Genomic DNA, 26,088 nt, shown 5'->3' with positions numbered 1-26,088 from the left:
TATTATGCAGTGTCTAGACCGATTCTGGGGCCCACCTAGCTTACTTTTCAACTGGTACGAGGGGGCCCTTTTCTGGAAGGTATAGGGGCTGGGGCATGAAGCTCGCTACTAACGTTCATCTAGTCAAGAATGGCAGAGCTATACCTGTCTTAGCGCTTAATTAATTAAGTGCAGGGACAACTTTACCTTAACCTAACAAAACAGCTAAAAGAATATTGAACAGAAATTATTTCATAATTTGTGGCCACTTCAGCTAAAATGTTCCACTTCTTAATGTATGGAGCATTTTATTTTCTATTCTCTTACATCAGTGGTTCTCAAACTTTTTACCTCTGAGCCCCCCTGATAAGAGAAAATACTCTCAGGCCCCCCAGCCTGTTTTATCAAAATAGAAGTCATGGTATGTTTGACGTTTTATTCAGTTTATTTTGTGTTTTTCTACATACTATTTAGCAGTTTTTTACTCAAAAAAGTTGGGAATTCCTTGCCAATATGTATCCAGAACTCCAACAAAGACAATTTCTTAAATTTACTTTTTAATGAAGTATCACTAGTGATATTGATGAGTTGTTCTTGCTCATTTACCTTCAGAGATGATGGCCCAGGAGCATTTTCTAATGGATTTTTAATCCAATTAAATTTATCAAAATCATTGCAAAAGTATTTTTCGAAATGAACTTTCAACATTATGAGATGATCAAGTAGGCAGCTTTTTATGTCCATTGGAAGCACTGGATTATCAGTGTCTTGTACCATTGACACCAGAGTAGGGAACATGTCCAGCCTGTCACTTTCCATATTGTTTCTCCAGAGGTACAATTTTCTCATGAATGCCTTCACTTTGTCATTCCAAGAAAGTATAGTTGCCTCGTTCCCTTGAAGTGAAGTGTTGAGGATATTTAGTTTATCAAATGTATCTGTGAGGTAAGCCATTTTCAATAAAAAATCCTTGTTGCTGAAACTGTCTGCCAGTGGGTGATTTTCTCCATTTAAAAAGCAGAACACCTCATGCCTCAGCTTAAACACTCTCTTTAATACCTTGCCTCTTGAAAGCCATCGAGCATTACTAAAAAAACAACAATGTGTTCGGCACCCATTTCCTCAGACAGTATTTTAAAAAGTCTAGACTTCAGAGGATTTCAGAGGATGCAGCTGCTGCCGAACTATCAATGCTGTCTCTGGCATACACGTTTTATAATTGCCGGTAAAGAGAATTATTATTAGTGATTTTGAAATTCATGATAATTAAAGCCTGTACTCATCAAAAGTTTTTCTATATGTATTTTTATTTTTCTTACTTTTCTAATTGAGTTAGGGCAGTTTTAATTTTTATCTGTAGGAAAGTATGCTGGGACTGGCTACATGCTTGATGACCAAGGGGTTGAATTTCGAGTCTCAGTAGGGTCAACAATTTTCTCTTCTCCATGTTGTCGAGACTGGCTCTGGGGTCCACCCAACCTCTTATTTAATTGGTACCGGGGGCTTTTTCCCTGGGGGTAAAGCTGCAGGGGCATGAAGCTGACCACTCACCTCCAGTTAGTGCCAAGGTCAAGAAAACATGGATATATACATCCACTCCTCCATACGCCTTCATGGCATAGTGTTTAATTAGTTAAGCACAGGGATAACTTTACCTTTTTACCTTTATCTTTACCTTTCTCACAGGGGATACTGTATCAGTTACAACATTTGTAATTGAATTTTGAAATAAAACTTAAATATGTACTGATGTAGTCTTGAAATTTTGCATGCAAATATTATTTGCATATTATTGCATATATTATATTGCATACTATAGTTTACACAGTCCATCTGCATTAACTGTTGATATTTAGTCATTAATTATGTCTACTTAAGATATGAATTTAATTCAAAGCTCTCTGAATAAAAGCTTCAGAATTATTATACAAATCTGTACAAGTAATTTACGTTTACTGACCAGTTTTAGCTTTCAGAACCATTAAAGTCTAATGAGGCAGCTGTTACAGTATGCCTATGAGGTGATATGAACCTTATATTCATTTTCAGAACTTTTGGTAGTAAAACCTAAACCCCATATCATCGACTCTCTTTTGTATAGTAAAGTGTATAGAATTTAATAATAAATATTTTGAAATATAACAACATGAAATTATGCTTAGAAATAAAAATTAGGTTCAAACAAAATGTGTTCAGTAATCATAAGCTCCAGAATGTATAAGTGTTTGTTTCTTGGACTTGATCCTTGAGGTTGTTGAAGGCATCTACATGCATATTCTTGTTCCATGTACTAAATTTACATTGATATTCAAGCTCAGTCTGTAATATGAGTGGCTATGGGCTGGACGGCCGAGTTTCAAATCCTGGCAAGGCCAAGAATTTTTTCTTCTCTGTAGTGTCCACACCAGCCCTGGGGCCGATCTAGCCTCCTATCCAGTGGGTACCATGGGCTCTTTGGCCGGGAGATAAAGCGGCTGGGGCGTGAAGCTAGCCGCTCACCCCACTCTAGTGCTGGGGTAAAGAGCAGTGGATCTGTACCTCCACTCCCCCTTATGGCTTTCATTCATTCATTCATTTATGGCCTAGTGCTTAATTAAGCACAGGAACAACTTTACCTTTTATTAAAAATGTTGGAATCTTTCAAGAACCTATTTCAGTCCAGGAAAAATATGCTCACAAAGTTTTTTGGGTTGTATATATTTTTGTTAATTTTTCATGAAGGTGCTATTTATGCATGTCCATATCTCAAGATTCATTTAGGTACCCATGAAGAAGGTGTTATGAATGTGACCTATGATCCTACTATCGGTTTCACTCTGGACCCAATCAACGTTATGCACATGGGTATCTATATGTGTATTGCCAGTCTGGGGGAGGTATCAGAAGAACTCCTCTGTCACTTAGATATTTTGAGTATGTATAACTTATTTTAAAAAAAATCAAGCTTGCAATTTAGATTTGGCTTTTTGTCATGAAGAGAACTATCTGTGTTTAACATAAGCAACTGGTAGGGTCATAATTTCAGTTTCTCTCACTTAGAAGGAAATGCAGTTCTGATATATATATATATATCTTCATACCTGCTGTTAGTATATCCCAGAAAACTCTTCAGCCTAAAATTGATGAATAATAAGCTTCTTGTATGGTCCTGAAAGCAGTAATATCAGCCATAGCCTATGTTTGGACAAAAATAAATTTACGCATTCTGTTATCCTGACAGTGTTATCAAAATCACAAATTGGTTTCCATGTTGAATAACTAACGTAATGTATTTTATTATGAAATAAGATGAACTGCTCAGTTTTTTCTGAAATTTAAAGAATTACTTTATATCTAAGATCCCTCCATGTTACTTAATGCCAAATTTAAATTGCTGATAGAAATGTAATTATAGTTCATATAATAATGCATGTAACTATGTATTGTTATTTCAGATTACAGAAATAAATCATGATGTTAGTTTTGATCCTAGAGTTGGTTTCACAGTTATTTTACATAAAATAACTGATTCTGGGGAGTTTGTTTGCAAAGCAATTCAAGGTACAAGTGAACAGGAGATGCCTTTTCATATCATCGTCAATCGTAAGTGTGTGGCCCACAAGTAGCATGAATCTCCTCAACATTAAGCTGGTGGTGTGGTTCTTCTGTTTCGTGCAGCTGGCTCTGCGATTGTGGAAATATATGTAAGACTTTCCAGCAAAATACCTTATATCAGAAACAGTTACTCAGGATTAGAGAAATGAACAATTAAACTTCAAAATGAGGTGTTCAGTTAGTACACACAGTCCAGCATACATTATGGCAGTGCACTGAAATCATCTGTATTAAAAAAAAATTGTAGTGATGGTTGCTGGTAGAAGGATCTGCCAATAATATTTGCCTGTCATGAGTTGTCATCATTCTGATGACAATTGATTTCTTAGAAGAACTTCATAAAATCTGTATTTTGTATTTTTATAGTATTTGATGTTACGGTAACACTGTTAAACGATTTCACTGCAAGTATGCAGAGCCCGTAATCATTATGTATAATCACCACAGAGGATACTACTTCACATCTTAGTCTGTAAATCTGGCAACATGTTATTCATATATATTTTCTGGCCGAAAGATACTTTTGTGGTAACATCCCACATACTTACACTTACACTTACTACTTCACATCTTAGTCTGTAAATCTGGCAACATGTTATTCATATATATTTTCTGGCCGAAAGATACTTTTGTGGTAACATCCTACATACTTACACGCTGTTTCGCTGGTCCAACAGACAACACTCCTAGGTCAGTATCACATTGCTGCACATTGTGCTCATATTTATACAGCACTCGATGTCCAACCCACTTGCAGATCATCACGTGTGCTAACCAATCACATTGCTGCCAACACTTGCATTTATACAGCACTCGCTGTTCAGCCCACCTTCGTATCATCGCGTGCACTAGCCAATCAGTGCTCACAGTCGCAACTGCAAGTTTCGCTCCGCCTATCAAGCATGGTATAAAAGGCGGAGCCCAAAGCTCGCAATAGTCAGTGATCACATTCAGTTCAGAGCTATTGGGCATCAGAGTCATTAGCTCTTCACTGCTACCAGCCAGATAACGTAGCTGCTGCAGCTCTCCAGCAACCTCGCTCTGCGACCAGGCAGCTCTCCAGCAACCTCATTCTACGACCAGCCAACTGATGTAGTTGCAGCAAGTCTCCAGTGACCACGCTCTGTGACCAGGCAACTAATGCAGCTGCCGCAACTCCAGAAACCGACTGTAGGCAGCTGTTTCTACCATCACACACAGCACTACATCATCGGTCAGACAGGCCAGCTGAATGGCCATAAGACTTGGCCTACTATGAAGGAGCAAATTCTGCTAGTGCGCTCATGGTGGAACAAACTACCCCTTTGAGGGCCAGCCAACTTTTGAACATTCCACATAGCTTCGCAGCTATTCTGTACATTCAGTTTATACGATTTTGTATATACAATTGGTGCAGTTCTACATGGTTGTCATTTAGAACATTGACAATCCCACGCTTTATTTCATTATAAATTGAAAGCTATTAATTTAATTTATTTAATGCCATCATAATTAATATTTTCAATTATCATCATGCTATATTTGCTATTGATATTGTTTTTTAATTTCCCATTGATTTCCTGTCATCCAGGTCTTTGCCTGCTTCTGTGGAGTATATCTTTATTCTGAAAAGAAAACATCACTTTCCTACGATGCTGTAATAACATATTCTTTCAGCGGTTGATATAGAATTTAACTCCAGCTAGTTCTCATGGTATATTGACTTGAATATTCATTTTTGTATGATTTTTCATCCACTATCAATAGCTATATTTTATTTCAGATATCATATATATATTTTATTTAAAGTAGGAAGTACTAACTGACAAATTAATTTATTGTTGCACATACTAGACATCTGGCCTGTTTATAAATGTTTTACATGATAATGATTCATAAATGTGTACAAATCNGGCGGTCATAACCGAATTTGAGGTACTAACTCAGCACTAGCCTGGAGAAACTGAGGTAAATGATAAAAACCTTTAGTCAGGTGTGGGATTGTCGATGCTCCATTAGACAACCACTCCATTCAGGGCCATTTGTTCCACCGCGGTAGATAGTTTTACGGCCGTTCGGCTAGTCTGTCTGGCTGGTGATATAGTGCTGCGCGCGCCAGTAGAAATAGCTGTTGGCTACGGCATGTTGGCTGATGTTGCGGCAGCTGAGTTAGTTGTCTGGTCACAGTGCAGCGGTTGCTGGAAGTTGCCTGGTTGCAGAGTGTGGTTGCTGGTGCGCGGTTGGTCGTGGAGCGTCGTTGCTGGAGTGGCGGCAGCTGAGTTAGTTGTCTAGTCACAGTGTGACAGTTGCCGGAACATCAGCCAACACGCCGTAGCCAACAGCTATTTCTACCAGCGCACACAGCATTATAGCACCGGCCAGACAGACTAGATGAACGGCCATAAAACTATCTACCGTGATGGAACAAATGGCCCTTTTCAGGGCCCACAAACTTTTTGGAGTGGTTATCTAATGGAGCATCGACAATCCCACATTGGTGACCCCGACGTGATAGTATGTGGGATGTTCCCACACAAGATAATTTGTCTTCAGGCCAGCATTTAAACCCAGCACCACCAAAATGTGAAGGAATACTATACAGCCTTTGTTATATATGTGTTTAATTTTAATTTCTGACACACTTTTAAAAACCAACAAATTAATTTAACATTGTGTAATCAGATACTTGATTAGTGAGAGAATTCCTCTGTCTGAATTGCGAGTTCATTAGTTGGGTGGTTTTATATTGTATTTGCTGGCAAGTCTGTTGTGATGTAATTGTTTATGCTTCATTTCATTTGAGGGATGTGGAATAAGTAAGGTTCCCTAGCCTGAGTTGCTGCAGTTCATTTGCTGGGTACTTGTGGATCATCCACCATATATTCCTGACTTTAACCTGCCAGACTTCCATTTGTTTGGGCCTCTGAAGCAAATCTTGGGAGGTCGCCAATTCCACATTAATGTAGAAGTGGGAATGACTTTTTGTGGAAGATCTGCAAATGCAAGAGCCAAATTTCGACCACAGTGTAATTTTTAAACTTGTGCCAAAATGGGACGAATGTAATCAATGTGCTCAGAGATTATGTTGAAAAATAATGATGCATCACTGGAATAAATGAGCTACATTTAATGTTGTCATGTCTTCTTGTTTAATTTTTGTGATCTAGGGAACCTTGTTTATTGAATAACCCTTGTATAATGCATTCCCTCTGTGGCATTTAGTACTGTACATACACTTAGATGTTGATAACATTAGTGGCATATTAATATGAAGATAACCACAATTAACAACTGAATGCTTTGTAATCTTGTAACGTGTTTAGTTACTGAAGACGCCGTTCGGATTGTTAATTGGTTTATTTAACAACCTACAAGCCGTAACTACAATTGATTATAACACTATTGTGGGGTTTCACACTTTATAACCCTATTCACAATAATCTGTTCACTCTGCGGGGTTTCACACTTTATAACCCTGTTCACAATAATCTGTTCACTCTATCTTCAGTAGTCTACATGTATTCACAGTACGGGAGCTATTTAAGTGTCACTGTGTTACACACACCCAATTACTTCTCAGTTATCACAAACTATCACTGGTTATCACATGCGTCCGGTTCTTCTTTCCGCGACTGCTGCTAGATTCCAAGTGTGTTGCTTCGGCTCACACGCTAACTCCTGATCACACACTAACCTGATCACACACTAGCTTGATCACACACTAACTCTCATTTACTGCTCAGCCGGCTTTCTATTCTGTTCGCTGTTGCCTGTTGCCCGTGTCAACAGCAGCGTTGCGTGCCATGTCACAGTAGGAAGCGGTGCCACGTCACAGTGCGGAGGGGGGGCGGAGCGCTGACTCACCTGCCACACCACCGCTGGGGAGGGAGGGGGCGTCCTCCATTGCGCAACACGTCACACTATCAGTGATTATCACATGCGTCCGGTACTTCTTTCCGCGACTGCTGCTAGATTCCAACTGTGTTGCTCTGGCTCACACACTCCCCTGATCACACACTACTCTCGCTTACTGCTCAGCCGGCTTTTTATTCCGTTCGCTGTTGCTTGTTGCCCGTGTCAACAGCGGCGTTGCATGCTTCGTCACAGTAGGAAGCGGTGCCACGTAGCCCGGGGGGGGGGGAGCGTTGACTCACCTGCTACGTCACCGTGGCCAGAGCTGCCACGTCACTGCTGGGGGAGGGAGGGGGTGTCCTCCATAGCACAACACGTCACAATATTTTGTACTTCACTATTTAATTTCATGATGTGTAATACATACATAGCTATTTTGTGTGAAATGTGCCTCTTATTCAGAAAGTAGATTTAATATATTCAGTTGGAGATTTTTGTATGTGTGTGTTTATGTTTTCTAGTCATATCAAATCTTCATGCAGAGTGAGGCAATAAATGAAACCTTGTATATGTTACCAGTATTCCAGGGCTATAACCTGTAGCTCTAGTTTTAAGATATATTGTATATTTATAGCAAGACTTCAAAATAAACATGTTCACAGATTGCAGGTTCTCAATACCATTTGAAAATTTAGTAAGCATCTTTAGCAAAAACATTAAGCTTCGTTTATTATGTACAGTACATTATGTGTTTCAGATGTTATCTTATATATTATTCATGCATATTCATAAGGACATCAAAGATAGAAGTAAGGAGTTACATAGTGTCAGTAGGTATACTACCATAGGTCTTTCCTGTACAGCCTTAAACAGTTTTTCATTTTAAATGGAGATGCATTACTTTTTATGAGGTAGGTGTCGAACTTTTAAACATAACTTGATGGTGATATGTTGGGATTTTGGACTTTATCCATCGTCCTGGTTTTTAAGATAACAAATAAAAACACGACGTTTCGGAAACTGGATCTGTTTCCGTCCTCAGGTGAAGGAAAACACCTATTCAGTTGGGTCCCTTAGAAAGAGCTAGCCTCAATCACTGAGCCTCAGTGATTGAGGATGGAAACAGATCCAGTTTCCGAAACGTCGTGTTTTTATTTGTTATCTTAAAAACCAGGACGATGGATAAAGTCCAAAATCCCAACATATCAGTGTGTTATACACCATCGTCAGAATCCTATAGTAATAACTTGATGGATTTCACACTTCAGAGGTTGAAGGGTCATGTGTTGATCAGCAGTTAAGGGAAGTCCTTCCCTAGCATTGTCATCTGTTCTTACTTACATGTGACTTTTAACTAAAAAATAAGTGAAAGATAGCTATTATATCAATATGTGTAAGGTATAATATAGGAAAGTTCTTGTATTCAAACTGTCCAATTATTGTTATTGCCACTGAGCATCCATAATTACATTTGCTTTCATAACAGCCATGTGAGGCATGTTTGATGCACTGAAAATCAAGGAGATGCATTAGTGAAGTAATTTTTAACTACTCTTAGTTATGCTTATGGTGTTAAAGTGAAATGTGAATTCTTGATATAACATGTATATATTAAATATAGATAATCAACCATTGCATGGGAGCTACAAATTGAGTTTTTCTCACATATTGTTTGCCTTTAACTTTATTTGCATTTGTTTTGTGTTCATGTTTGTTTTTCTTTTAACTCATAACTTCAAAATATAAAGTGCATACACAACCATTTTAATTTTTATTTTTCTGTTCATAACTAATTTAATTGTTCTTTTTTTTTTTTGAAGTAACCAGAGTTTATGGTAAAAAGTGGAAATAAAGCTCACAATTGAATTTATTTCATGTTCCAGAGGGTTCTAGTTTTATACCAAAGCCTACAATTAATGATACTTACTTGAACCCTGTTGTCGTTGGTGAGAGACTTTACCTTGAATGCATAGCTCGAGCAACCCGAGGTATTAAATTCACCATTCAGTGGCATCTACCTGAAACTGTAAAGGTTGGTTAATAAATAATTATTTCTTATGATACTTTTTCTCTCACCTCATCTGACAAATATGGAAACTCATTCCTAGACCTAAGATTGCTTATGCAAACATTGGCATGTAATAGAGACATTAACTATCATTTGCTTGATCTGTGCTAATAGTCTGGTAAACTAATTATTTCACACACATATACTCTTTATATATGTGTGTATCTTCAAGACAGAGATCCTTATGAACAAGCGGAAGTTGTCCCTATGCTTCATTAAGCACAACCCCATGAATGTGCATGGAGAACACATTCTTCTTTTCAGAACAGGATGCAAGAGGTCAGCATAACTCCCTGACCTCTTACTCCCAGACTCTTCCTTCAGAGTTTGAAATCACTTTTCACAGTCATAATCAACTTTGTTATAGTACAAGCATTAAGCTCTGAGAAATTTTAAGGGGAATTTGTTACATTGTCACGCTGCATGAGGACTTAAAATGAAACCCCTTTGGTTATTGTTATGAGTGAGGAAGGATGGTCATTAGAAAGTCTCCATGGACCTTAGAAGCTGGTGTCCATTGTCACTCCAGCCTAAGGATTCCTTCTGCAGAGAATTCCCCGTGCTGCTGCTGGAACCGCTGCAGTGTGGTATAACACCAACATCATGCACTAACCAGTGCTGCAATCAGGGGATGTGCTATGAAATTCCTTTGGCAAACATGAACGCTGTAATACCAAATCATCTTATCTCCCATTGTCTTTTATTCCTAACATCATCTGTTTCTGTTTGTAATTACTTGCTAAAATACATAAGAATATAATGGCAAGTATTAGTCTTTTTGCATATTGATAAATTTGATAATTTTCATATGACTTGATCTTGGTTTTGTTCATTTTAGAGTGGTCGTGCAATATTCAGCGAATCCATTCCTTACCATAACTGTGGGCAAGATATAACATATCACTGTTCAGTGCGTTCTCTTACAATTGAGAATGTCACTCTTGAAGATAAAGGAAATTACACATGTCAGGTGACTGACCACAATAAGGTCACTAATAAGGAAACAAAACTTATAAAAGTTCATGGTAAGTAATTATTTTCTGTGTTACATGATGTTCCTTGTCTTAACTTTTTTTTTATATGTGGTTAAATATAAATTACCTCTTTGAGAAGTGCAGAAAGTTACATTTTAAAATTGATATCCAAATAATGTCCATTTTACTTCAGTTTCATTTAATATTACTGTCATATTCCTGTGTTGCTTCTGTATTAGAAAAAGTTTTTCTTTATGTATTACTGATATACCCATCCTCACATATATGAGCAAAATACTTTGTGGAGGAAAATGTAGAGTGCTCTGACAGCAGTATTTTCTTTTTGACAATGTGTGCAGTTCAGGTACAGAATGTTATATTGATGTTCAAAATTATGACAGCTATGTGAATGATGGTCTAAAGCAGCAGTTCTATAACTTTTTTATTAGTAGTCCCTCAAACAGTTAGGCATATTTCTGGGCTCCATGAAAAGAAAAATTCTTAGAAAATGCAGTACTTAATTTTTAATTCACTTATAAAATGAACAATGAACACCTTTTTATATATCATATGTATAAGCTTATTCTGAGTCAATTCAAAAGAAAAATTACACACACAGATAATAATTATTCCTTGGAATGCTGAAAATATGGGCTTACGGTGTCCCTGGCAAGTTCTTTTGACACCCATGGGGATATCAGCACCATATTTTGAGAAACACTGCTCTGATTTATAACACTAATATATTGGTCACTATACATTAATGTTATATTTTAGCGTCCTGTTGCACTGATTTAAGTCCATGATTTATTTAATCCGTCTTGCAGTGCATACACTCATTTTTCTCCTTCTCTCCCTCGCACTACATGTTTCGGCATAATAATGCCATCTTCAGGTGCTTACTTATCCACGTCAAACCAGTTCATTGCATGCCATGTTCACACATTAAAATAACTAAAATATGTATCTATCATATACATTGTCAAACGTTAAAAATATTAAAATTGTTAAGGATACCACATCGCTACGTCGCCCCTCACTACTTCAGTTATGCCCATTCTCCTTTGTTGGAGCACTCCTTCACTATCTTGTGTGTTGTGGTTTTGTTGTGTCGTGCTCCTGCGACTGCGTGTGTTATACTGTTGGGCTTCCTGGGTATGTGTGTGTGAAGGAGTGCTCCAACAAAGGAGAATGGGCATAACTGAAGTAGTGAGGGGCGACGTAGCGATGTGGTATCCTTAACAATTTTAATATTTTTAACGTTTGACAATGTATATGATAGATACATATTTTAGTTATTTTAATGTGTGAACATGGCATGCAATGAACTGGTTTGACGTGGATAAGTAAGCACCTGAAGATGGCATTATTATGCCGAAACATGTAGTGCGAGGGAGAGAAGGAGAAAAATGAGTGTATGCACTGCAAGACGGATTAAATAAATCATGCACTATACATTATCTGAGGTTGAGGTGTGTTTGATATACACGTTTTTTTTAAACTATTAGTTACTGTTGTTAGGTGTAAGGAGGCATTGATTGGCTCAGTGATTGAGATTAGCTCTTTGCAATGGGCCCAACTGAGTAGGGTTATCCCCCCTGATCTGATGGTAACAAATCCAGGTTCTGATATTTGTATGTGGATAATGGATAGTGGCTGACATAATAGTTATGTGACCATTGGGTGATGTAATATTCCTTGCTAGCATTGAAACAGTTACCATCATCTTTTTCCATTTATGTATGCAGTTTGAGTACAAAATATTTGTCATCTTTCAGAGGTTGGTCAGAGTTATATTAATTTGACAGTTGATGCACTGACTGTTCAAGTTAAAGCTGGTGTAGATCATGTTCAGTGGGTCATAAATGTGGATGCTTCACCGATACCTAGTTACATATGGTTTGACAAATCACATGAAGAGATTAAGCCTCAAAATAGCTTGAAATATAAAATTGAAGAACGTAAATGGAAGACACAGATCATGTTAATAATAAACAAGATAACAATTCATGATGCTGGAACTTATGAATTCCGTGCCTATACAGACAAAGTAGAGAAGATACTGAATCTTACACTTGTGGTTACAGGTGCGTATAAAATTGTGGTATGTATATAATTAGCATGTGTATTTTAGATCATAATAGCTCAGTCAATACAGTGACTAGGCTATGGGCTGGATGAGCAAGGAATTAGGGTTTGATTTCCATCAGGGACACTACTTCTCTTCTCTACAGCATCCAGACCAGCTTCGGAGCCCACCCAACCTCCTTTTTAATGGATACCAGGCTGTCTTTTTCTGGGGATAAATGACAGAGTCATGAAGCTGACCACTTATGTCCATGTAGTGCCAAAACTAACCCCCCTGCTCCCCATTAACTTCATGTATGGTACTTAATTAGGCACAAGGACAACTTAACTTTAACTTTAATTTTGTTTCAGTTTAATCGTAGCAAACAAGTGTCAAGAGCTAAGTAGTTAGCATGTTTATGTTCATGTTCATTAACTTCAAATTCAAGCAGATCCAGATACGGGTTGAGAAGTATATTCACAAACCACTGTATGTAGAATGAATATTACTTCATATTCAGGAGGTCCCAGGTTTGAACTTCAGACTGGAGACTGGCCATCATTATTGAGATGTCAGCCAATGGCAATGTTCATTGTCTCTGCACTTTACTGACAGAGCTGTTCTGGCCCACAAAATGTAAAAGACAATCATATTAATTAAACCTCTTTTCTTTTTGTATTAGGTTGCATAGTATAATATAATCATCCTCCCGTTAAATGCTTGTAGTTAAGAAGTATAATATGTTTAGGGTTTGGCACCTGTTCCTGTAGTATATGGCCACAGTTTTTAGTTGGCTTTCATTAGATATCAGCAGAGAATAGTTTAATTAATACCTGGAAAATACCTCACTAAAATACCTACGTTTCAAAATATATTAAAAAATATGGTTACAGGAACTTGCTAATTGGATTAATGGCCTTGATATAATGTTACTTTGATGATCTTCTTCAAACTGAATATAAAGTAAGCTCCTGGTTTTCTGGCATATATGGGAAATTGGATTTGCTAGTTACATGAATCTGCTGGTTGCATGAATCTGCTAGTTACATGAATCTGCTGGTTGCATGAGAACACTGTTACAAATCGAATACATAGTCAAAACAACATGTTTTTGCTTTAGTTCTTGTGAGGGAATCTTCCCGTTTGATGTAGTGGAACGATGGATGAAAAATTTAAGATATATTTAAACACAGTCACATATTCACTTAGCCTTTACTAGTACTCATGTGAGGGAGGATGATGTTCAGCACTGCTAGTGGTGGCTGGGAGTAGTAGCACATGGCAAGTGAACAAAGTGCATCACGAACTTGTTTTTCGTTTAACATTATAAAAAATGTCAGTTTTTCTGTGAAATTGTTGTCAGTTGCATGAGAATTACTGGGAGTTCACTGTACCGCCTTGAAGTCTTCATGTCTCTCATCAGATTACTTCTGTTTCAGATAAGCCAGCTGTGTCATTGGAAAGCACTCCCTCATCTCTGTACCAATTGAATATGACCTACTCATTACAGTGCAAAATTGTTGGTTTTCCACAGCCGCAAGTTACATGGTTCTTCAATGATTGTGACTTAATGCATGAGTGTGAAGAAAGGAATTTCAAAGAAATTCAGGTAAAATATTTATTACAGACTTGTGAATTTTGGACAGTTAAAAACTTAATTTGTGTATTGTTAAATTTAAAGTTCTTCAAATATAAACATACCAATTTCCCTGTCTTTCTTTACATATGGAAGTACTCCCTACTGGCTGAACATATTCCTGTGAACTTTGGTAATGAGAATTCTTAAAAAAAAAAGAAGTAAAGCTATTCCTCTAACAGACCGTGAAGGCCCATAGTATTATGAGATGTCGAGGCTCCCACATTTTCTCTAGACAGTTGGCTCACAGATGGCGGTAAGGTTGTCAGCCTTACATGCTGGCCACCCCTTACCCCACAAGAAGATTCCTGGTACTCATTTCTCTTATAGGATCTGTCGACCCCATGGCCATAGTCCAGCTGGAAGGATTAGGTCAATTGAAAAAATCCAGTGACCTCATCAGGACTTGAACACACGACCTTCCAGCTTGTAGCATAGTGCATCAACCAACTACACTACCCCATACCCCTAATGAGAGCTTTTATTAAACTATTACACTATCATGTCACTGTTTTATATATTGAATTTTGAGCCAATATGATGCCTTTCATTCTTTCTCCCATTTTTATAATTTTTCTTAGTGTTCTTATAATTCTTTTCAAGTATAATATGAAATATTTTAGATATAGTACACTTTTTGACAGTAAATATAAAATAAAAGAATTATTGTGGTATGTAACACTTCACCTTGTCTTAACACTTCGCGGACCGGTGATTTGAATATTTAAATCAGCCTGGGGACCGGCATTTTTACTCATATTACACTAACTCGTGCACTGTTCACTTTAAAAATTAATATAAAATCTCCTAATTAATTTTTTGAACTAAAATTTTTGGAGAACACTTACCAATGCTCCTAGAAGTGCTTGAGGGTGTGATATTTCTGGAATCTTTCCCCTCTGTGAAGTGGCATTACACAAAACTTGCATATGTAGACATACTCCTTTTTTTGTGAACTGTGCAAACACAGCATTGCCTAGAAGTATTCTTCCCCTTGGAATGTTCACGCTTCACAATTTTCACGTGGGTACTTTTCCGCATATCACTCAAGAGTCGCCCTGGGGTGTCCACGTGAGGCCTTCGTAGGTTGGGAGTAGATGGGCCCAATCATACTAAGTTTTTGTGTGACCCTGGTTCTGCTACCACCATCTAGACTGTAGCCCAGGCCTTTGTCACATTCATCAGAAATGCTATTTCAATTTTGAATCAGGGTTTAGATTTTTTTTTGGATTTTTTGCTGTCCCCGCAATGTTATTACCTGCATTATTGTCTGAGCTACTGTCACTTTTACTGTTTGTGGCCACAGTTCTTTGTTGTTCCCCGTCACTGTCGCTGTCTGAATGACAATCCATTACTACGCGTCTCACAAGGCAGGTCAGCTAGGTCATCGGAGGAGAATTTGTCCTTGATCCATTCTCCCCACTAGCTACTGGCTGATACACACAGCTTGAAGAAGGCAAAGCATTTTCCTTTATAGTCGGTTAAGTAACAGCGAGGTCAAGTTACTGACTGCTAACTAAACATTCCAGAGTCTTATCACGCATCTGCAGGCGGTTGCGTGCAATGTAGGTGGCGCCAGAGTGATGTATAGTGTGTTGCAACTTATTGTGTTCTAAAAGCCTGTTAACACGCCAATGGTCTGCCATGTTTAAAAGCAAAGAACCGTTTAAAGGGAGCGTGGTCCGCAAAGTGTTAAATAAAGTTATTTATTGCACTGTTTATGCATTTCAGGTCACTTACAGCCCTGAGGTAAGTGACAACACATACAGTGACACATTGGAATGGACAGTGAAAACACCGGGTCTTATTAAATGCTTTGCAAATAACTCAGAAGGTAGCAGCAGTGAAACTGTCAGTTTATTTATCACAGGTAAGCTGCATTTCTAATACAAATCAGAATAATATGAATACAATAAAATATACACACACAAAAATAAAAATAACATTTTAGTATTATTTTTAAGATTTGAAGTTTGGTAAATAAACATATTGTCACGTGTTGGGTATGTAACGTGACAAATAACTTCACGCCTTCTTGGATCTAGCGAATTTATTGCACATTCACTCTTACATTCATACAGTTCACAATTACACCACTGCTGCTATCTGCAGTATCACAAATACTTCTGTAGTCATTTCCATCCACTTGATACAACTCAATAACAATGGACTTCAACTGACTCTGGTGAATGCTAGACTGCAACTGACTGCTTACGCTCTCTCACTGACAAATACTCCTGTTATTTACCTTCTGCACTGACAACACAGAAAACCGTTACGTGATAGCTTTCACTGTTGCGTGATGTCATTTTACTGATTGCCTAGCAACAGTTGCTACACGGGCTCCCCTGTTGCATGACGCCATGTTTACAAAGGTGTTGCTGCACAATGCTGCATAGCAACCAATGCACTTTGGCTCGGCATGGACAAACACCTCTTTCCTTACTGTTGCATAACCTCATTTCCACTGTTGAGTAACTTGGCGACCGACCATTTATCAAGGGTCTGTTTTTGTGGTAACTCGTTCCACCTCCCGTTGCCCAGCAATGGTTAGACATGTCACAATATGTTAATCTGCAGATATTTATTTTCAAGCTTCATATGCTTAAGATGTAGTAATTTGGTACATAAGCAGGAAGTGACATCTGTGTCAGTCATCTTTGGCAACATTCCAGCTTTATGAATGTGACTTAAAGATTATTGAAAATTAAAGAACTTGTCTTGAATGATCCTTATGTAAGACTAGTAACATTTTAACAAACTGGAGTGGACATTTTTCATTCCCACCACTCAGGAGTTGCAGTGCAAGTCATCCCAGCATATACTCTCAAATCTGAAAATTCTTGCTTAGATTATACAGATGAAACTTGTTGGATGAAATGTACAGTGGCCACATAGCATTTCATGTAGATATATTCTGGGAGCCTAGTTTCTGATTCCATGATCTTGGGAATACATCTCTTTGTTGCAACTTTCTAATGATGGTGCTATTTTTTTTTTAATTTTTATTTGCAGATATCCCTGAAGATAAAGATTTCAGTATCTGGGGTAAGCCAGAAAAAGTGGTGGTTGGGGACAATTTCACCCTTCACTGTGGAGCAACAAAGTATAATTATACTGAGCCAATTTTATGGTTTGAAAAGAGAGAAGGTTATGACAGTGACCGGCAAGTTCAGAACAACTCAGGTAATTTCTTATGACATTTGTAAATGAAAATGGTCTCGAGCTTTCTTGGAAGTTCCACACTAATGTGGATCCTGCTTGTGGGCATGCACCAGGAGGATGTCTGTTGCCACTCTTTTATAGGTTCTAGTCCTTAGGTGTTTTTTTGGGTGGGGGCTAGACCTTAGTGTGTGGTTTCTCTTTTTAAGACAGGGCCACAAGAAATGTTAAGGATTTTCCAACTTTTCAGCACTATTCTCAGTTGCCATTGTCAGGGTTAATGACTTTGGGAGGGATTTTGTCAGTTATGTTCCTCTTGCATTAGGCAGTTTGTTGGAGGTGAAGTTGTGATTGAATGACCAGAGAAATGGGATGCTAAGCAGTATGGAGTATTTATGTGGTTAGTAAAGAGAGGTGATGAAACATTTTCTGGCAGTCAGGTGGTTCTGAGACAAAGTTGGGAAGAATATTTCAGTGTCCCTATGATTAGGTTGGGAGGTTGTTTATCAAAACATAGGAAAACACTCAGCATTTGATGAGATCTAGTCCTAAAAGTCAGAGCCACACATTTCAAAGATTTGTAATGTGTTTGGCCACTGAAGATGACGTTCAGATTGTTAATTGGTTTATTTAACAACCTACAAGTCGTAACTACAATTTGTTATAACACTGTTATGGGTTTAGACAATTTACAAACCATACACACTAATCTATTCACTCTATCTTCAGTAGTCTTCATGTATTTATAACGCGGGAGCTATACAAGTCTCTCTGAATTACACACTCCCAATATAACTGTACTACAGCACACACAGAGTCTTGAAGTCACACAATAGGTCTTCACTGGCTGACTTCTCAGTTATTGTACACCATCACTGATTACCACGTGTTCGGTTCTTCCTGCGACTGCTGCTATATTTCAACTTCACTGTTGCATAATCGCCGTGTTTACTGAGGGCCTAGTAATAGTCGCTGCATGGACTTCCCTGTTGCTTGATGTCCCAGTCTAGCGGGGAGGGTTGTTTACTGAGTGTTGCGTAGTTACGGGATGAATGGCGTATGTGACGTCACTTGCACTTCGTGTTGCGCAAACCAAGCGTTCACAGTGTTGTCGCCTAGCAACGCGCCGATACAACCCACAACTCTCATGTTGCATGCGTGCTCCAAGGCCTCTGTGGCTCAACAGTTCCTGCATAGAGCAAATATATCACAGATTGTTAGTGCCTTCTCTAAGGCATAATGATTACTCAGTCGTCCCCACTGATATTTGTAGTACAGGTCTACAGTTCAGTGTGAATTGTTCTCTTTGATTGAAGTACAGTAAACTCTTGCTAATCTGGATCACCGGGGGGTCATCTGGATTAACTGATAATGTGAATTAATGAAGCAAAAGATAGACATAAAAGACCCCCCAAAAACTTAGAAAAACAAATAATTGCAAAATTTAATGATATAGGTAGTGTGGCTGGTAAGCTTCTGTAGACTCTCTTTTGTCATGGACAGGGTAAAGTTGGTTGCAGCTGCTCACTGGTGAAGGTCAAGTCGGCCGCAGCTGCTTATATTGAATCATCTTTTAGCAATTCTGAAGGGTAGTCGTTGACGATGTAGCCTCACCTTTGTAGTTACCTTGGGCGCCACCCCAGTCAGGGAACGTGACCATTAAATGGGGCTTGGCTTCAATGAAGGCGGTCAAACAAAACTCGGGACAACTTCACAACGCACATACACTTTACTTAACTGGTTAATTACGTTGTCGTTATATTTAAACTTGGGACTATACGTGTATAAAGTCCTTTGTTCCCACTTTGAGGAATGATGTGACTACGCATTGTGGGAGTCGTTGATGATCTTCACCACGCGCGCTTCCAATCACGTTGGGGTAGCTGGCTGGTCCAGACGCTTTGGATGACATTATCAGACACCTCTGGTGCGAGACTTTTGAGGTACCTCAGGAACTGGGACGTCTTACGGTCGCCAATTTCCTCGACCGTGAGGAGTTGCCGGATGCACTGCTCTGGTGATGGGGATAGCTGCCTCACAAGCTCGGTCCTCAGTAGGGTGTAGGGGCCTCGTTCGGGCGGAGAGGTGATGATGTCCTCTACTTCCAATGTGTAACGTTGGTCCAACTGTGAGATGACATGGCAGAACTTGATCCGCTCGCTGTTAATGCTGGCCAAGGTGAATTGTGCCTCAGCCTGGGCGAACCACATGGCTGGTCTCTTGGGCCAGAACGGCGGGAGCCGCACAGCCATTCTGGGCACTTGTGCTGATGAACTGTCTGCAGTTTCCATGTTCAGTCGGGGTCACCAATGTGTAGTGCCGAGGACTATGAACTCTCTGATCGACGAGCTGTACCATCCCGCAACATGGTGTTGAACTTGGCTTTTGCGATAGCGAGTCGGTCCGGTGCCAGTCGCCATGGTCGGCAGGTTACTGGTGGGCAGGTACAGTCCTGATGTGGTGGACGGTGTTGTGTCGTATCTCGCGCTGGACTCCAGCTGGGTGGGTCAGGTCCGGGAAATCTGTGAGGAGGCTGTCGATTGGTGTGTTGCTGCTGATTGTCTTTACACTGGGGATCAGTGCGTTGGCTGCTGAGGCCGGGACTGACAGCGTCGTGACCCCGTCCAGAATGCGGTTATTCCAACAGTCCACCAGGAGACCGAAATGCGACAGGAAGTCCACGCCAATGTAGGATGCGGGATGTCGGCCACCATGGCGTTTTTACTGTTTGAGTGCTAAGCGTTGTCTGTCTTGGAAGAAAGAATTGCATTATCACTCTACTGTCACTAGGCATGACATCATATAGTAATGGGCGTTTTTCATTGGTCATACATTGTGAAGTACCTCTGTGAAGTCCCTGGCTCTATGTGCTTGGGGCTTGCATCACACATTACAAAAACAAAGGCGAGCCCCTGGACTATAAATTTACATATGAAATCACGCCACCTTGCATAAACTGCTACTTACTGTATGCCTTGTGGTGTAATATAATGCGTGATGATTTATGCAATTCCCTCAAATTCATATTTTGAGTTTTGTAAATTACAGTTGTTACACAAAAATATAAATGTATATATAAATTGGAAGAAGTATATTACTGCAAAGGAGTAATCGGTTACAGTAGTGCTGATGAAAGTAAATAAAAAAATGTCACTGCATAAATTTCTTCCTCTGTCAGAAGCTGAAATCTGGGGTCTCCTTCATCCACCTCAACTCAATCTTGGTTTATTTTCTTGCATGGCTTCAGTCTCTCCAGCTGCCATCAACACAGTCTGAAAGATATTATGCTTCTAAGTCCCATGTGTTTGTACTTAACTGTGAACAGAATTTTTAATTTTTCATATTTTGATCCAGTTTAACTGTAACCAGATTAGGAAGGGTTTACTGCAATATAAATATTGAAACTTATTGTGGACCTGTGTTCCAGAATGTCATGGATTAAATTCTACAGGTACTTTCATTATCATCATCTTAATTGAAGCATGAAACAATGTTGTTTTTGTTACTGTGATGGATTACTTACTCCTTAAGTCTATGGTCCCATAAGAACCTTGACCTTCTTTACAACAGATGACATTGTTCTTTACTATTTGCTTTACCTCCATCTCTTCACCTTCAGCTACATAAATCACTCTTTACATCTTCCAGCTATCTCACTCTGGGTCTTGCTGTATTTAATGGTTCTGCCCTGAATAAATAGATCATATTCCAAGTAGCAAGATGTAACTCNCTTTACCTCCATCTCTTCACCTTCAGCTACATAAATCACTCTTTACGTCTTCCAGCTATCTCACTCTGGGTCTTGCTGCATTTGGTTCTGCCCTGAATAAATTGATCATATTCCAAGTAGCAAGATGTAACTCATTGTTGTTGTAAATTTTCCCTAATCGCCTTTCTGAATTATCCATTTGGAAACCATCATTAGATTTTTTAACATATTGTCACATATTAGTGACTTGTAGATGGGGCTTGAATTGGTGAATCAACTCATACTCACAAATCGTAACTATAAACAATTATAGCACAATCAAGATTACTGTACCTATAACACATGAAGAAACGTCTTCACCACTTTAACTATTGAAGTGCCTTGTTCCAGGTTTTACGACTGAATGAATCTGGTTAAGACGTCACAACTGAATCCCCATAACTCCTTTCCATGGCAGTTTTGTGTCCTCAACTCACGGCTTCTCAGCTGTGACCGACTGTCTCACACATCACTAACTTGTCTGACAGTTTCTTTATTACAGTCCGTCACAACACAACAATATAAAGGTCAAGGCTAAAATTAGCTTCGCTACATGTTTCGGCTGTTAAAGTCATCATCAGGCAAACACATGACTACCATATTCACTCACCACTGAACTGCAATTACGATAATAAAGCTGGACACTTGATAATACACTATAAAATACATGGTATACAAGTACAATGAAGTACAAACTTATTAAAACGAAAGTTATGACCTAAAATAAGGTTAAAACTCTTATGTGATATTCACTCACTCAGTTGCAATCTATATTCCCTACAGAATGGATAAATACACTGTAAGATGAGGTCCGGCTAAACAATTAACGTCTAAACTATATTACATTTATACCACAGGCCTCCAAGCAGTTTACTACATGTATACAAGTCTGAATATACCATTATGTCTGCGGGAATATAACAAAATTGCAACAAAGTGACTTAATGATATAGAATATCACATAAGAGTTTTAACCTTATTTTATGTCATAACTTTTATTTTAATAAGTTTGTACTTCATTGTACTTTTATACCGTGTATTTTATAATGTATTATCAAGTGTCCAGCTTTACCATCGTAATTGTAGTTCAATGGTAGTCATTGCTTGCCTGATGATGGCTTTAATAGCCGAAACATGTAGCAAGCTAATTTTAGTCTTGACCTTTATATTGTTGTATTGTGACAGACTGTAATAAAGAAATTGTATATAATAACACAACATGATGCACGAAATGAAAATTAACTCATCTGACTCTGAGTTTGAGTCTTATGTTACAACTGATGGTCAGTCAGCCAGTCTGTTTTGGAATAAAGCACCCATATGTGGCTTACAACCAGATTTTTACTACTGTCAGACAGTTGCTGGTTAGTTGATGTGGGGCACTCTTTCTGACGAGAGGACGAGCCTGTTGTTTACAATTGCTGCTGGCTCTTGTCAGCTCAGTCATTCTTGGGTCTGAGTCCCATGGGACTGACGACCATATTTTACTGCCTCAGAATCTAGGTGTCCCTTTTCATCACCTCCTATGACTTGCAGGGCTATAATAGGGGGTATTCTACTCTGCCTTCAATGCTCTATGTTTTATAACTTTGAGGGAACCAAATGATAATGGTTTCTAAGGGTTTCACTTTGTGTATTCGTTATTTAAGAAGTAGTTACCATGTATATGCCTCCAGCAGTTCAAAGAAAACCACAGTGACAGTGCATTTAGCAAGCTGTTGCCCAGCAACACACATTTATTCTTGTTTGATTATTCCGGATTTCAACCGCAACGTCACAATATGTTTACTGAGGTGAGGTTGTTCCCTCACGCCCAACCTCTAACCTGAAGACCAAGGGCTACCTGTCATCTGGCTCCTACACTTCAACCTGTCTAGCAAGAATGATCCTACCAGGAGCTTATGCCCCTTTCTGCTTAGTTCTCTGGGTGATCAGGCCACACATACTTCCTCACCACGTTAAGGTAGTAGCCAGGGCACAGACTGTGATGCCTCTCAGGTGTTAGAAGAGTCAATGACTGTACAAGATAGGTGTTACTCAGTCAATACATTAACGGGATATAACTATCGTGAGATGCTCTTACCATTCATAGCTTTTGTTATTCTGTTTCAGGTTGTTTTGTGTCCAGGAATGATACGGAGTATTCGTACAGGATAAGCATTACCTGGAAAGACATCCCCGCAAAGAGTGATGCGGCTTACATATGTTATGCATCAAGGAATGAAGATGGTATGACAGACGCACGTGTGGAATATGTTCATGTTTATGGTAAGTATAGCATTTTAAGAACATATTTCTGGAGGAATTTTCCATGTAAATGTTAAACATTAGCAGAAGTCAGTCATTTCATTTCACATAGATGCTGTCAGAGCTCCATTTTCTTTGTTTCTGGTAGCCATCATTGTCAACATACTTATCACATAAAAAAGAGACTTTTTTGCATAATAGACGACAGGTGTGCTGAAGCCAGGTTACATCGGTTCACATAAACCAATTCCTAAGAGTTACACCAGTCTGTCCAAACTAGTACCAAAAGATTCAAAACAGATGGGAAAAAGTCACTGGTAGTGGCACAGTGAGTTGATTTTAAATTATTTATTTTTTGGATCCAGTCTGAAAATTATTGCTGCAATGATTACTTACGAGTATTTCTTACTACTGGTACTTTGTACTCTTATAACTTCTTAGTTAAGCTCCATGCCATTTAAACATATGGGGGAATATGATCTAATACAGTAATTATATTCCAGATCCTATATCTATAAGCCTAATAACCAATATGAATACCTCTGAGGTGATAATGGAAAGTGGAAGCAGTCTGGAACTGGTGTGTATAGCAGAGGGACTGCCAGTCCCAAAAGTGAGGTGGTACAAGGTCTGTAAATAGTGAAATTTGTCTATCTAATTGTAGCCTCATCATTTGTTCCATTGTTTGGTTAATTAATGCTGCTTTGTGAATGCAGGTACTCTTGTTATATATGATTTTAAAAAATGTGGTTTCGTTTGAATGCAGTCAGCTAATTTTGGACTGATTTAAATTAGTACCATTTGCTTTAAGAGTGAATCACTTGCTGACCAATCCTGAGAGACTGGGAGAAGAGTGAGTAGAGTATTGCGTGAACTTGCAGGGGAGAAATTATAAAGGAGAAGTGAAAATTATGTTTGATTTATGTGATATCATCCTTTTTTATTTCTTTTTTGGAACGCAGCTGTGACAAATTGAGGATTATATGTTTTGTAATCATTCACTCACTTTCAGCTCAGAATTGCCACAAATAGTTGAATACTTAATATGTCTGTATATAAATGTTTAATGTATAGTTGTCTGAATTTCTTGTAACGACTTTGACAGGATCAGGCTCCAGTTTCTGCTTAGATGGTTCCAGTCTGACTGGTCTTTTTCCAGAATAAATGGGGCAAAGGCCAATAAATTAAGTTACCTCTTCATCTGTAAGCTGGATCACGCCTGCCTTCTCTTGTTTATAATGGCTACCCAGTATGAATATTGACCAGTTTTCTGTCATAGGTCTAGTGTGTGTATAATCTAAAGACATACAACACTTTCAATTTTTCGTGGAACATTGTAATAATCTAGTGCAAATTAATTTTAGAAAAACTGAAGAATACTGTCCTCTAGTATGTGACATTGTGTAGTCCAAGGGACGTTCACCAATGTTTCAAAGACATGTACTGCCTCCATCCTGAGGGTCAAAGTGTAGGCCAAGCAATTAACCAGCAAGGAGTAAGCAGCAAGCAGACCAGCATTTCAAAGGAGTTAACTATTCAAGTGCTTTTAAACAGCTGAAAAATTCTTCCTAGAACTCTGTCATACACATTTTCATGTGCAGATGTTATCTGTATAAAATATTTCTTCAAATTCAGGATGGAATTCCTATTGGTGAAGACCCTCGCATAGAACTGAAAGATAGAAATCAAACGCTATTTATTCAGTTTGCTAAACTGGAAGATGAAGGAACATATAGGTGTGTGGTCTCAAATCGCCTTGAAGAGGTCAGCAGAACAACAACACTTCAGTTCAAGGGTAAGTTATATTGAATTTAATTTTCCATATTGGTAACTCTTTGATGATTCATGATTTTGGATTCTTTTTGAGTCTTCTGAATTATCAAAATGAAAAATTGCTAAACAAGAAGCAAAGCAGTGGTAACTGACTTGACGTATTGGTTTCTTATAGCATATCACTATTTCTTTAATTTCATCATGATCTTGTATATATTCTTCAGCTCTTCTTCACTTATGTCAATGGTATGAAGTTGAACTGCGAAAAACTTTTCTAGATTACCACATTTTATACTAGAGCCACTATGTTTTGACCTGACACTATTTGTATACTGACAGATTTGCATATTAATAGATATTTTATGTGTATTTCTTCTTGACCTGTGCTTGTTCATGTTGCATGTTTCAGATAAACCAGGAATAAATACTCCTTTGGTAATTTTTGCTGTACTCGTTCCTGCAGTTTTAGCAGTGTTGATAATATATCTTTGTATCAGGATCCGCGCAGATAGGGTATGTATCATATTTATGGAAGTCTTACTTTTGTTGTTTATCGACAATCAAATCTTGTTATATATTATATTTACACACATCAATCAACTCTCTACTAAGAAAGAAAAGCTATCCCTGTAACAGGCCGTGAAGGGCCATAGGGTTGCGAGACGTTGAGGGTCCCACATTATCTAGACAATCGGATCAAAGGTGGTGGTAAGGTTGTCAGCCATATGTGCCGGCCGCGCTTTACTCCCCAGGAAAATTAGTTAATTAATTCCTGGTACTCATTTCTGTTAGAGTCTGAGTCGACCCCAGGGCCATAGTGCAGCTGGAAGGATTAGGTCAATTGAAAAAAATTCAATGACCTCATCGGGACTTGAACCCGCAACCTTCCAGCTTTTAGCATAGTGCTTCAATCAACTACACTACTGCGTGCCCCAATTCCCTACTAAGGACATACAATTTGTCACACATTGTGAACTTTGTAGCAAGAATTCAGAATTCCCTTAGAAC

General features: G+C 38.6%; 1 protein-coding gene across 3 annotated transcripts in view; it reads left to right on the top strand.

The window, feature by feature from the left end:
• The window catches only part of LOC111874876 (vascular endothelial growth factor receptor 1), a 90,499-nt gene that overhangs the window by 37,522 nt on the left and 26,889 nt on the right, over window positions 1-26,088 (top strand). For 2 of the 3 annotated variants that reach the window (XM_023870733.2, XM_023870731.2), the window contains exons 5-15: window positions 2,730-2,892; window positions 9,288-9,436; window positions 10,311-10,497; window positions 12,225-12,533; window positions 13,954-14,123; window positions 15,882-16,020; window positions 17,166-17,336; window positions 23,173-23,328; window positions 23,811-23,935; window positions 24,943-25,102; window positions 25,490-25,593. In XM_023870733.2, the coding sequence (XP_023726501.1) occupies window positions 2,730-2,892; window positions 9,288-9,436; window positions 10,311-10,497; window positions 12,225-12,533; window positions 13,954-14,123; window positions 15,882-16,020; window positions 17,166-17,336; window positions 23,173-23,328; window positions 23,811-23,935; window positions 24,943-25,102; window positions 25,490-25,593 (1,833 nt within the window). Of the gene's footprint in view, window positions 1-2,729; window positions 2,893-3,413; window positions 3,562-9,287; window positions 9,437-10,310; window positions 10,498-12,224; window positions 12,534-13,953; window positions 14,124-15,881; window positions 16,021-17,165; window positions 17,337-23,172; window positions 23,329-23,810; window positions 23,936-24,942; window positions 25,103-25,489; window positions 25,594-26,088 lie in introns of all 3 variants that reach the window. The other variant, XM_023870732.2, reaches the window with a different exon arrangement.

Source organism: Cryptotermes secundus, unplaced genomic scaffold (genome assembly GCF_002891405.2).
Source record: "Cryptotermes secundus unplaced genomic scaffold, Csec_1.0 scaffold160, whole genome shotgun sequence".
Taxonomy (NCBI): domain Eukaryota; kingdom Metazoa; phylum Arthropoda; class Insecta; order Blattodea; family Kalotermitidae; genus Cryptotermes; species Cryptotermes secundus.
The sequence above is the reverse complement of the archived record's forward strand: the minus strand, read 5'-3'. Positions and strand labels throughout refer to the sequence as shown.